Genomic DNA, 13,270 nt, shown 5'->3' with positions numbered 1-13,270 from the left:
TGATCATGATGTGGGCCAGTTGCGAATTCAATGAGTGTGAAAAAAAGTTGCAATTTGGTGTTTCTTGGCAAAGGAAGAAATTTCACATGTGAAATCATGAAATGTCTCACCAGAACCAAAAATTTATTTTAATCCCCCCCCCCCCAAAAAAAAAAAAACAAAACAAAAAACAAAAAAACAACAACATTTCTTGGGGTGATGTTCCCCAGTATTAACCTGTCTTTCTACTCAAAAATTTCTTCCAGGTAAAAGGATCTTTGGTATGGGTCTGACCACAACAATGTCTTGTAGTATAAGTATAGTAAAAATATCACTTAGATGAAATTATATGGAACATCATAAATAATAAATTGGGTATTTACTAATCGGTCAATAACCCTGTCCATCGCCCCCACCCACCCACCACACACAAAGAGGACTTTGCTATCATGTACAAATCAGGGACTTGAATTTGCTCTATTTGTACACATTTCTGGTTAATTCATGACTTGCTAAAATTCTCGTTATATCACACAGCCAGGTGTATGATATACTCCGTTTTCAAAGAACCCCTCAATTCTGCAAGTTTTACAATTTGACTGGTTACAACTTTATACACCGTGGCAACTTTCATGTTCAGGTAAAGGGTTTACCAATAGGTCAAGATCCAATGTTGCATCATCTACACAAATGCAGGATGGATAGACAATTGCTGCTGATAGGTCAAGAAAACCAGGTGTTGTACGACCTAGATATGCAGATGAATAGGCAGATGATGATTGGGCAAGATATTCAACACCAAAGTGTTGCATAGCCTAGATATGCAGGGTGATAGACAGTTACTGCCTGCTGATAGGTCAAGCACTTCAACATCCAGTGTAGTCGCATCACCTAGGTATGCAGGCAAATGGGTGGCTGCTGCAAAATTGCATAAAAAGTTTGGCAGTGGAGTTGCTTTCATTTGACCCCATCCAAGACTACTCTCGATATTCTGGAGCAAACAAATAACCAACATGTGATTCCAACAGCTCCTGACACACCAGTAGGTATTGATAGCACCGTTGCTATGGGAAACAACCACTCAGGATCTAACAATACTACTGGTTGTTGGTAGTATTTCCATATAAGGAATAGATAAACAAATACCTGGAAAGAAAGACAAATTCATTGACGTGAAGATTTTGAGAGATGTCAGTAATTTACACTGTAATGGGAGGTTGATTTTCAAATCAAAGTTTTCTCAACGTGTACTGAAATGAATATTAAACAGAGATGGCAGTAGGCTGTAAGATACGTCGTAACGTTTCGCCCTCACCAGCCTCCTAGGGGTTGGTCGATGTTTGAGGGCGCTCTGTCACGGCGTACCTTACAGACTAAGATGGCAGCTAATACACTTGATTGCCTGTCTGGGATAAGTCATGTATGCATGTACGAGTATCACTGAGAATTAATAAATCTACTCTGGTCTGAGAGAGGGACTTTTAGTGGTCAAATGAAAAACAAGTAGTATAGGTAAATTTCAGTCCTGTACTTGAAAGTTTCATTTTAAAATGACTGCTGGTTGACACAACAACAACAACAACAAAAAACAACAAAAAAAACTAAATAGCAAACTATAAACCGCCTGGACAGAACATATATCCAGGATTGCAAACACAAGAAACCCTGAACATTACTACAACCCTGTTTGACTTGAAAGGTATAGGCAATCAGGCAGCTGAAAATGACAAATAAATGGGCTTTATACGAAAGTTTCACTGATTTTATATATAGTGGTCCAATGCCATCCCAGTCAGATTCTTGACTGGTACTGTATATGTAGATCAAGATATTATATTGTATAAAAATCCTATACTAGTTGAATAGAAATTGACACTGGACTCAACTAAATTATATGGTAGTAGTGATAAAGATCCCATTTTGGAATCTAATTTTAAAGTGACTATGTAGCTACATCCCTCAACTGTGACTGTATAGTTAAAACTGTGACCCTATTTACTATAGTTTACTGTCAGGTGATTCCACTAGGAGGTCACATGACCAAACAGTATAATATCATGACACTGATGACGTCTGAGTGATTCGGATGAAAACTACATAGTCACTTCAAAACTAGATTCCAAAAAGGGTAATTTTATCTCTATTACTGTACATGTAGACTTTTCACCCCTATATATATATATACCCTTCCTTACGGAAGATAAAAAGGTAACTTTATCCCTGCACAGACCGTCATGGAGGGTCTATGATCCCTACTACTGTACCTGCAAGGCATAGAGTACTGCTATGACACTCCATTGATACTTCATAAATACCATTGATCTATTCTTACCTGTCAGGTAGGAAAACAAACAAATGGGATTTGTCATAAAGCTCCTTACAGTTTTCAAAAATAAATGACGTAACGAGAATTCATGCATGGTCAATTTCTTTCAAATCTTATACATATATGTAACACAGGATAGATACATAAGGATTATCTTGAAGATCATATCACTTCTAATTGTCATATTTGTCTGAAAATATACTCTTGTACGATAGTTTGGGCTCTCATCAACATCATCAACTTGGTTTTTTTATGGAAATGATACTTTTTCTCAGAAAAAGGATTAAAATACCATGATATACCAATTATCAGAATGACAAAAGATCACATAGTTTTGCCACTACATGCAATGAATGTTTAGAGGCATCTTTTGGACAAGCCTTAATTTGCGGCCACAAATTCACAGTAGTCATTACTCTAACATTTCCCACAATGTCATGGCTAACTAATTGGTATGTGCAGTCCATCAGTCTTTTTTTTGTTCTGGATGGTGTAGTTTTTAGGAAATATCAGTTATTTCAGAGATATTCATTGACTACTTCTAGCATGTTTACTGCGCTGATTATGACTTCCATACAGACAGCTATAGGAATCACAGTCAGCACAGTAAACAGGTTACACCCCTTTATGATTTGACATCCACAAGCAAAATTTTAGCCACAACCCTTCAAATTCTAGGGCACCTTTCTTAAATTCTTCACTTTTGATCTTTTGAAAAAAAAAGGCGACAATGTGGGTAACTGTAAAAATGGTGTACTTATTCGAAATGAATGTTTCAAAACAAACTCTTCTACTTACTTTTTTGACCAAGTTCTTCAGTCAATTTATTAATTTTTCTCTGAATTCGGGCATATCTAGCAAACTCATCCTGGGCACTAATACTGTACAGATCTTTCCTCAAATCTTTCAACTCCTGGTGTTTGCTGAATTCCTCTTCTGAATCTTTTCTTGTCCATCTCAAAATCTGTACAGAAAGTGGACAATATTTCATTCTATGTACAAAGTTATTCAGACAGCTTGTAATCATAATCTGTAAGAACATTTGTACGGGAGTTTTAACCAAGGGTGCTTTCAATTGGGGGGGGGGGGGGGGGTTATTCCTGCTTATTGGGTATATGTATACGTGACGCCCTTTGGGGTGGTGTTTTTTGCACTGTATTTTTAGAGATAAGGAGTCTAAAATGGGGTCCACTTTACACAATTTTTCGAATTTGTTTGATCTAAAATGGGGTCCTGGAAGGAACCACATAATAAATTCTCTGTTAGTTCAAAATTTCTAGGAATTTCCATTGAAATTTCCTCCAGCTAATTCGCTGGTTGACATTTTCATATCGATGATTATGTATTTTGGAGTCTTCTACAAATTTGAATGGTCTAATATGGGGTATTGGTTTTTGGTCAAAATGGGTCTAAAATGGGGTCTGGGGTTGACAGCATTGGCCGGCTGCACATCCCTAGTACCCTACCAGACATGGTCAGACTCCAGTGACCATATGGATGACAAATGGGTATATATAATTTGGATTTTTACTTGCCAAAGCAACTGTACTTTATTTATCTACTTGACAAAATAATGTGAAACACAATATACAATATAGCTCAATATGAAAATTGCCAAAAAACTACAGAATGTGTCAAATCACGGATGTATTGCACTAATACATCCATGGTCAAATGTAACTTATTAATTATCAATTGACTAGTATTGTGTACAATTATTACAATAACAAACATTTCACACACTGTAAAATTGTTTGCAGTTTATTAAATTATAAACGGTGACATTATATTATTATTACGTGTCAAAATAAGCAAAAATTCATTTTTCAAAGAAATCTTTTTACTAGTACTATGAGAAAAAAAATCAAAACAAATTATTAGCATGCCTCAGTGGGCCGGGTTTTCCATAAATATGTATCTCTGACAAAAGTTACAATCCTGGGATTGTAACGAAAAATGTGACAGATGATATAATTAAATGTTGTTATACTTACAAGCCGTACGAGGTATGGATTCAAGGCATGTAAACAGCTCAAAAAGAAGACAGCGATGAAAATAACTATTGCTGACATCTTTTTTTCTACAGTAGCTTTGTGTGACCTTGGGTTAAAGTTGAAAGGTCGAACTGATACAGTCACGTGTGCACACAGCCTACATGCTCAGACGTGTTCTGCCATAAGACCTGAGTCATCTGTTTCATTGCAATCCGTGCCCTTTAAATTGCAGCGTTCACCATTAGGTCGTTCAGACTTGCCAACTATTTTCTCCTGAAAGGAAGAGGTGTAATTCCCACTTTCGCAATGCCTCCAAAACGAAAGGTAAAATGGCGATAAATTCTTCGGCGTTTGACAAGTGCTAGCTATCCTTTGTTCACTTCGGAGTTAGTCGAGATACTGTGAAACGGCGCGAGTGCAAGTGAATCGAAGTTTGATAGTTTGAAATGTCAACAACAACGATACACTGAGATTGTTTACTAGTCCATGAAAGTATTACATGCTATATCCATTTTCAGATGGATGTTACAATCACTCAGTTACAATCACTGAAACTCACTCACACGTGGCGTCTGTTGAGGATGGGGGGGGGGGGGGGGGGGGGGAGAGGTGTGTTTGCCCTACGTATGAATGTTGACGTTTTGTATATAACTGTAATTTCAGCCAATTAACACATTATGTTTATTGTCTGAGGTATAATGTATGTAGCATTTTCACTCTCTAAGAATTGCAATGGGGAATCTTAAATTTCACAATCTTATAATAAACATTAATTTTTCTTTCAAGGCCGGTGCAAAAGCTGATGCTGATGACACTAAAAGCAAAAAATCCAAACCACAAAAGGTGAGTTGATAACATCAGTTTGTCAGGAGTATTTGTGATTGTTGGCACATTAAGGCAAAAAGTAGACTGACAGATCAGCTGTTGTGGACACGGTTAGTCTAGAATTCTAAACTGGTACAGTACGTATTACATTTTAAAAACTCCATTACTAATAATGGTATTAGAAGTTTTTAAAACATAATACACTGTACCTGTTTAGAATTCTAGACTAGGACATGGTCTAATCTCCTTTTCTCTTTACATCTATCATTTCTTTATTACACTATACACACACTACCAGAGAGTGTGGAATGGTACAAATTTTGAAAAAACAAAATTAATTATGAAAGTTTCATGATTGATAAAAAGTGTACAATCAACTTGCTACTGGAGAGTCAGAACTTATCAGTGGGTTTTTTTTTAATAAAGCAAGATCAAGATGTGTTACATGTAATTAGGGCAAGGTTGATAAGCCCAGCCTGATGACATCATTGCAGTCAAGGCAACAAGGAGTAGCATTCAGAGACTGAATGACTCAGTTTGATTACCAATAAACAAAGAATGTGAAACTGTGGTTGGCTTTAAGAATTATCTCGTCATAAATTTTACTTTGATATAATTCCCTAAGAAATACTCCTGTGGCAATTTCTTAGCATGTAGGATAGTTGAAGTAATAGAAGTTGACTTATTATATTAGAGGACAAAACTTGATTAGTTGTTTCGTCAACTATTTTTGCCCTCATTAAAATAAAGTATTAAAATAAAGTATTAATTACCCTTCATTTTTACAAATTCAGTAATGCTTGAATATTGTATTGGAAACCAGTACAGTTAACTTTGGACTGAAAATTACTGTCGTTGTTAATTGTTGGTCTCAGCGTTCCACATTATTGTCTGTTTTAAGTAAGTAAATCTACCACCAGACATTTTAACTGTTTGATCATTTTCTGTTGTGCACACACTAGCAAAATTTTCAACATATGAAAGAAGAAGAAGAGGAGGAGTGAAAACAATGTTGAGTGAAAAGAATGATGAATCTTTCTATCAGTCTAAGTTGATTAGGATCATTTCACATTACTTAATTTATTGATTTCTTTCCCAGGAAACCACAAGCAGCGGTCCCCCAGAGTTAGATTCTCTGGATTTCAGTTCTGATGCCAAAACTAGTGATGGAAAGTAAGTGAAACGGAAAAAACCCAATTCCAGTCAGACTTATTTCTGCCTATGGCACCTGTTTTGATTACTGCTATCAAGTTAAAGGAAAAGTTCAGTCAGACTTTGGTACACTTGTATTGAAATTACTGCTATCAACTTGAAGGAAAAGTCCAGTCAGACTTTTTTCTACCTTTAGTACACTTGTATTGATTACTGAAAGTTCAGTCAGACTTATTTCTACCTTTAGTACACTTATATTGATTACTGCTATCAACTTAAGGAAAAGTCCAGTCAGACTTATTTCTCCCTATAGTACACTTGCAGTGAATACTGCTATCACCTTGAATATAATGTTGGGTGATAAAATAGTACTTGACCTGTGTGTGTGGTCAAGCCATCTTCAAGCTGTACTTCTTGTGTTGACATCACAGCAACCTCAGTCTATTTGTCTTGACAAATACAAAGAAATCAGGGTAGCTATGATGTTTACCCATGAACCCTTGCAGGATGTCCAAAAATGGCTGAATCCATGTTATGTGTCAAGTATTATTTCTCTCCTTTTGCAACTCATCATGAATAAGAAAGGAAATAATTCAGTTGTCTTCTACAGGGAGTGGAATTTAAAGATTTCATCATGGAATGTAAATGGAATCAGGGCATGGGTGCAGGTAGGAACATATACATCATTAAAAGTCTGAAACAAAACATGTATTTAAAATTAAATAGTTGTGCTTACATGTACATGTACCAAATATAGATACAAAGACTTGCTTAAGAAGAGGAATTAAATTGTTCGTCTCCTGTGTTGGAAGCATATTACATCACTTTGAGCCTTCACAAGCTTTACAGATAATTGCCATGGAAAAAATACATGGATGGAGAAATGTGTGATACATATGTCTGATTCTTTTAATATGAAAAATTCAACAACCCTTTCAAAAATGTCTAACATTCGGATTCTGCCCCTCTGTCCCCATTCCCCTCCCTCCCTCCCTCCCTCCCTTCCCCTCTGTTTCTCTCTTCCTCTGTCTGTCTGTCTGTCTGTCTGTCTGTCTGTCTGTGTTTCTTTCTCTGTCTCTCATCCTTTTTCTCTCTCCCTCTCCTCCCATCATTTTTCATTCTTTCCTGATATAGAAAAATGGACAAAAGTACATAACGAAAGAAGATCCAGACATCTTTTGTATCCAAGAAACCAAATGTCAAGAAGGGGAAGTTCCAAAAGATGTGCAAATATCTGGTTATCACTGTTATTGGTCCTATGCAGAAGAAAAGGGATATGCAGGCACAGGACTATACAGTAAAACTAAACCAATCAATGTCACATATGGGATAGGTAAGTGATGTTATGTAAAACACCAGAAGTCAAAACAAAACAAAATTAACAAGCTCTGAATTTATCTCATATGCATGATGCCCCAAGTGCACATAGGGGAAAAGTCTCTCATGAATTATGTAAATTTCTTCTCGGATGTAGAGGTTTGTTTGAGCTTCCCTGGTTGCTGGCCATTCTCACAAGCCAAAACATATTTTCTGATGACGTAATGGTAGTTTTGTCTGGAACAGTGCTGTAAAGGACTTTGGTTTTATGATGATGGCAACTAACTGGCTAAGTTTTCGTAGCATGGGACTGTGATGAACTTTCCATCTAATTTCACTAATTCTAAATCAGTGTTGACATTATAATGTTGGTATATAAGTCAATGATTGATTTTTTTCTATTTAGACATCAAGAAACATGATAAAGAAGGACGTACCATCACTGCTGAGTTTGAGAAGTTTTATGTTATAACAACATGTGAGTATTATACATTCATCATTTCTTGACAACAAATTGTGTCTTTCAAGTCAAAAAGGATTATTTTAAAGTGGCCGTATGGATGAGAATTTGGTATGTATTTTGGCTTTTTGTTTGATAAAACAGCTTCACAAAGTTTTTCTACTTAAAAAACTAATGTGAAATAACATATACTAAGTCTATGTTCATAACTCATCAACTTTTTACACTTTTTCCATCTTTTTGCAATGTATGGAGTTATGAACATATACTTGGTATATGTTATTTCACATTATTTTTTCAAGTAGAAAAACATAGTGAAGTTGTTTTACCAAATAAAAATCCAAAATAAATACCAAATTCTCATCCATATGGCCACTTTAAGGTGTGATAACATACTTGACTGGTAGAGCTATTCAACATGTAGTAATAATCCCATATATAATTCCCATGTTTCCTGTAAGTAGACTTCACCGTATGACCAATATTCTTAATGCTGAAAGTGTTCTACCAAGACTTTTCTGAGCAATGTTGTTCTTTCTTTTTCCCCAGATATTCCAAATGCTGGTAAAGGACTCAAAAGGTAAGTTTATGGACAGACTATAGGTGAGGACAACAAGCCATACTGGGCTTATTCATTTCCCCGAAGATTCCAGTAATCATCAGTTTCATTTCATCAGTTTCATACATCTCTGAAATCCAGTCCTTCCTAGTTTGAAAGTTTGTACATGTGGACATAATTGTTATATTTAATGATAATAATGTTGGTTTTTATATAGCACTTTCCCAGCCAGCCTGGGTGCTCAAGGCATTTTACAATTACTACCCCTGGCTCAAATCAATAGCAGCAAAACAGCCCTTTATACTTCCTCAACTCCCTGGGGAGCATACAAACCATTGCAGCCTTTATAAGCACACAGGATTAAAGCATTCACATTGCAACCTCTATCCTACCAGGTCCCCAAATATATAGCTGGGTTGACTGCGTCATTCATGGTTCAAATCTTGCCCAGGACTTTAGCCACTCAAAAACAAATGGCATCGATGGGGCTCGAACCTGCAACCTGCAGATTCCAAGCCAGCCACTCTAACCATTCGCCCATCATTTACTTATATAATTGTCTTTGAAAAGGATATGCAAAGTATTGCTCAGCAGAGAAAGGAATAACAAACAAACAAACATAAAGTGGAAAGATAAACACAACGGCCTCAATATCTGCTAATAATGTAATACTGTTTATTTTGTATTACTGCCCAAAATATATTAAAGGTAACACTGGGTGACAAACAGGTCACTGTAGATGCTTCTCCTTTGTAAGTGGAACTATAGACAATGGAAATTTCAAGTACAGATTTATCAATACCTGAACTTCAATGATAAAATTGTCACATTAATTTTTTGAGATTCCCTTTACAGTGGCTGTGTAGGCTTTTCTACACCACTGATATAATGAGTATATATTTGTGTGTGTGTGTGTGTGTGTGTGTGTGTGTGTTTGTTCATGTTTACTCATTCATTCTTATTTTATTATTGCAGATTAGAATATAGGAAAGGATGGGACAAAGACTTCCGAGAATATCTCAAAACATTAGATTCAAAGAAGCCACTGGTTTGGTGTGGGGATCTGAATGTTGCTCATCAAGAGATAGGTATGTTGAATTATTATAAACTATTACTGAATTGCTAATATTTATTTGTAGGAAATAAAAGTATTTTCATAAACCTGTGGTTCTAGAGAGTCACATATTATCACATAATATTTTCACTCGGTTGCCAAAAAAACAGCAAATTGAAACTCTTTTCCACCTCTATTGTAAGTTCTTTCACTGATACACTGATATGTGATGGGTCTTAGCAGACATGAATATTTATTAGATGTACACTAAATATTCATGACTCCTAAGAGCTTACTTCATTCTGATAAATAGTAATGAGTATTCAGTATAAGTGTTGTATGATTGTTCAATTTTGTCCAGATTTAACCAACCCAAAGACAAATAAGAAAACGGCAGGTTTTAGTAAAGAAGAGAGAGAAGGTTTCACAGAACATTTGGCGGAAGGGTTTGTCGACAGTTATCGTCATCTTTATCCAGATAAAACAGGAGAGTGGTCATTCTGGACCTATATGATGAATGCCAGAGGTAAAAACATCGGCTGGTAAGTAGATTTATGTGATTTATATCATTGAATGTGAAAGTGCATCGTATTGTACTCCTGTATTAGGCCTAGATTCTGGTGTGAAAAACTCAGTTGTCTGACAGAACTATTGAAAAAGTTGGTCCAAAACAAATGATTGATCCTATACAATCCTTATGGCTCAACTTATACGATAACCCTTATACGAGAACCTTGGATTGAAACTCTGGCCTTTAAAGTCTCGCTTTGAATTAGGATTAAAATCTAGGTGTGAAAATTGGTTGTTTGGCAGAGCTGTATGTAGAAAAAGTTGGTCCTGGACAAGAGATTGATCCTAATGCTTCACTGATTAGATAACACTAATGCAAGAACATAGGATTAATCCCTGGCCATTCAGTGCCGAAGATAAAACTAGTATATAGAGATAAATACAAATCATATCCTTTAGATCTGGCATTATCTAGTCTAGTTCCTGTACAGTATCATTACAATTTACACCTCCAATCACAGTATAGTCAAATTCGTTACACTAGAAGTCCTGAGATGCATGAGATGCAATTTAAAATTCATCTACAGCCACCCACACACAGTCATTGATTATGTCTCAATCTAATCAGAAAATTCTAACCAATAACACAGTCCCTCATAAAGTTAGTGTTTATTGGGGCAGTTATGTAATGTTCAAATATACCGTAGTATATTTGTCAGCTCAGGATGCTACTTATGCACTGTTTATGTCACTATAACAGTTGGAGTTCACTGATTGGATGAACAACATTTTGTGCTGATTGAGGGACTTTGACTAGACGTGGTTTAGTTAGAGACCATGTTGGCATCAAGACTAGGTTTATGAGGCTATGTTTCAATCCTAGGGTCATCGTACTTGTGTTACCTAAATAAGAATTTACATGAGATCATTTTTTGTTCAGGCTCATCTTTTTCAATAGCTCTGCCAAACAACCGATTTTTACAGCGAGATTTTAATTCTCATCCGAAGTGGGCCTTTAAATCATCTGTATGTGTACAAAGATTCATGATTGATGATATTTGTCCATCTGTACTATTCCAATGTACACTGTAATGAAATTATTTTGATGGCCTGTTTAGGATTGGAAATCAGGGCAAGACTGGAGAAGAGTGGCTCCATTATACATATGTTGTGTACTATAATTTATTGAAAAAATCAGATTGAATGAAAGAGACTGACATTAGAATATTATCTACTGTATTAGAATACAGGTCCATAAAGTAGATGAAATGAAGGAGCCTGTGATATTAGGGTTAGGGATGTTAGAATACAGGTCCATAAAGTAGATGAAATGATGGAGACTGTGACATTAGGGTTAGGGATGTTAGAATACAGGTCCATAAAGTAGATGAAATGATGGAGACTGTGACATTAGGGTTAGGGATGTTAGAATACAGGATAAAGTTGATGGAATGAAGGAGACTGACATTAGGGTTAGGGATGTTCAAGTACAGGATGAAATTGATATAATTAATAGTTGTATTTTTCCATTATCATGATTATAGCAGGTGTGAAATTTCCATTCCATCGAAGGTCGGGTCCAGTTCCTCCAAGTACTAAAAGGTATAAGATAATATAGGAATGTATAGAAATATACAAACACAAAAGAGTTAATTATCATTTTTTATGACTTCATATTTTCACAGGCGTTTAGACTACTTTGTGTTGTCCAAGAGGCTGCTTGAAAATCTGTGTGATTCCTGCATAAGAACTCAAGTCTATGGCAGTGACCATGCACCAATTGTACTTTTACTGAATATTTGAGTATCTAAGATTTGTAGAACTTCGATTTATATAAAGTCTTTTATAGTTTTGTGGAAGTTTACCACACAGTTGTACATGTATTTGATGGCTGACATTTGAGAGTACAATTGTAGGATTGATTCACATTTCAGGTACTGCAGAGCCAATGACGTAGATGTGAGTTAATTGTCATGATGTGGAGTGACCAGGGTATAAAGCTCCATATTTTTGTTCAAATGTGTTCAACCTAGTTTGTGTGCAGGATTGAGTCACATTTCAGGGTATAGCCAGGCCAATGATGTAGACACAAGTTGTCGTAATTTAGAATGACCAGGGTACAACCTGGTTTGTGTGTGGTATAACAGCGTTTATTTAGAGTAGAGGTTAGACCAGACATTAGATTATGTAAACAATTTCAAATATTAAAAAAAGGAGTACTGAAATGGATAAATGTAAAACTTAAATCTCATTGATATTTTTTTCACTTTGTATTTTTCAATAAAGATTTTAGTCACTTTCATTTATCGTTTTAAGGTGTCTTCCTATATTTGATGGTTTGTATTTTATTCCATTATTTTCCAACGAATCAGAGTGTACCTTATAAAGTGTTTCACCTTTGTTGAATATATTAAGGGTCTTGAAAGTGGTATGATGATTGGTTGGTCAAATATACTGGTGGATTGCAGTTACAGTATTAGTCTAGTTGCTAGACCTCAGGCTTTCTGTGGTACACAATCGAGGGCGAATGCCGTTCGGGCTGTCACCCTCACAAGCGACCTTCGGTCACCTTGACAGTGAGCAGAAAAGCCTGAGGGGTCTATCAGCAAGACTATTACAGTATATGACAGTAGGTCGCAGTGGTGCAAAAAATAATTTAGAATATTCATCCTGCAAGACTGCTGAAAAACACTGCTGTCAATATTCAGTTATGTTCTGTAATGTGGTCAATTAAAAGAAAAACAGCTGATTTACAAATCAGTCTTGCCTTTGTTCCTCTTTAACATCAGTTTTGTATGATGAGGATTTGGTATATATTTTGAATTTTGAATTTATAAAACAATTTTATCATTGCATTCTACTTTAAAAATCAATGTGAAACAACATATGCTAGGCAATTAGTGTCTTCTATTCTAGGAATGACATTTTTCACATAGATTTCATACTCATTCTTGTACATACTGGGTGCATTTAAGAGTAAAAACATTTTGCCAACTGCAAGCACTTTTAGAATTTTGTACATGAAAAAGAAAAAAAAAGATGGCAGACACTCGTATGGGAAAGGGGAATATGTACACCTATCTTGGGAGTCCAA

At 35.8% G+C, this 13,270-nt stretch overlaps 2 protein-coding genes across 2 annotated transcripts; one reads left to right on the top strand and one right to left on the bottom strand.

Annotated features, from left to right (window-relative positions):
* Positions 1-419: 419 nt before the first annotated feature.
* On the bottom strand, positions 420-4,380 carry LOC144432926 (guided entry of tail-anchored proteins factor 1-like). The gene is made up of 4 exons (XM_078121233.1): positions 4,300-4,380; positions 3,104-3,269; positions 2,244-2,311; positions 420-1,125 (listed from the first exon to the last, which is right to left on the bottom strand). The coding sequence occupies exons 1-4, from the start codon at positions 4,375-4,377 to the stop codon at positions 937-939; spliced, it is 501 nt and encodes a 166-aa protein (XP_077977359.1). The 5' UTR covers positions 4,378-4,380; the 3' UTR covers positions 420-936.
* A 105-nt stretch (positions 4,381-4,485) lies between these two features.
* LOC144432804 (exodeoxyribonuclease-like) lies at positions 4,486-12,401 on the top strand. Its single transcript, XM_078121084.1, has 10 exons — positions 4,486-4,623; positions 5,086-5,142; positions 6,224-6,297; positions 6,887-6,944; positions 7,411-7,609; positions 8,000-8,071; positions 8,603-8,633; positions 9,588-9,700; positions 10,028-10,208; positions 11,862-12,401. The coding sequence occupies exons 1-10, from the start codon at positions 4,606-4,608 to the stop codon at positions 11,977-11,979; spliced, it is 921 nt and encodes a 306-aa protein (XP_077977210.1). The 5' UTR covers positions 4,486-4,605; the 3' UTR covers positions 11,980-12,401.
* The last annotated feature ends 869 nt before the right edge of the window (positions 12,402-13,270 follow it).

The sequence above is a fragment of the Glandiceps talaboti genome, chromosome 3 (assembly GCF_964340395.1).
Source record: "Glandiceps talaboti chromosome 3, keGlaTala1.1, whole genome shotgun sequence".
In the NCBI taxonomy this organism is placed as follows: Eukaryota; Metazoa; Hemichordata; class Enteropneusta; family Spengelidae; genus Glandiceps; species Glandiceps talaboti.
Note: the sequence above shows the minus strand (reverse complement) of the source record. Positions and strands in the feature narration are given on the sequence as shown.

Coding starts and splice junctions, on each gene's coding strand:
- LOC144432926 (XM_078121233.1), bottom strand. CDS start 4,377: ATGTCAGCAATAGTTATTTTCATCGCTGTCTTCTTTTTGAGCTGTTTA. Junction 2,312..3,103: donor TGAAGAACTTGGTCAAAAAA/GTAAGTAGAAGA, acceptor CCTACCTGACAG/GTAAGAATAGATCAATGGTA. Junction 1,126..2,243: donor CAGTACTCTATGCCTTGCAG/GTACAGTAGTAG, acceptor CTTTCTTTCCAG/GTATTTGTTTATCTATTCCT.
- LOC144432804 (XM_078121084.1), top strand. Junction 6,298..6,886: donor GCCAAAACTAGTGATGGAAA/GTAAGTGAAACG, acceptor TGTCTTCTACAG/GGAGTGGAATTTAAAGATTT. Junction 10,209..11,861: donor AGAGGTAAAAACATCGGCTG/GTAAGTAGATTT, acceptor ATATTTTCACAG/GCGTTTAGACTACTTTGTGT.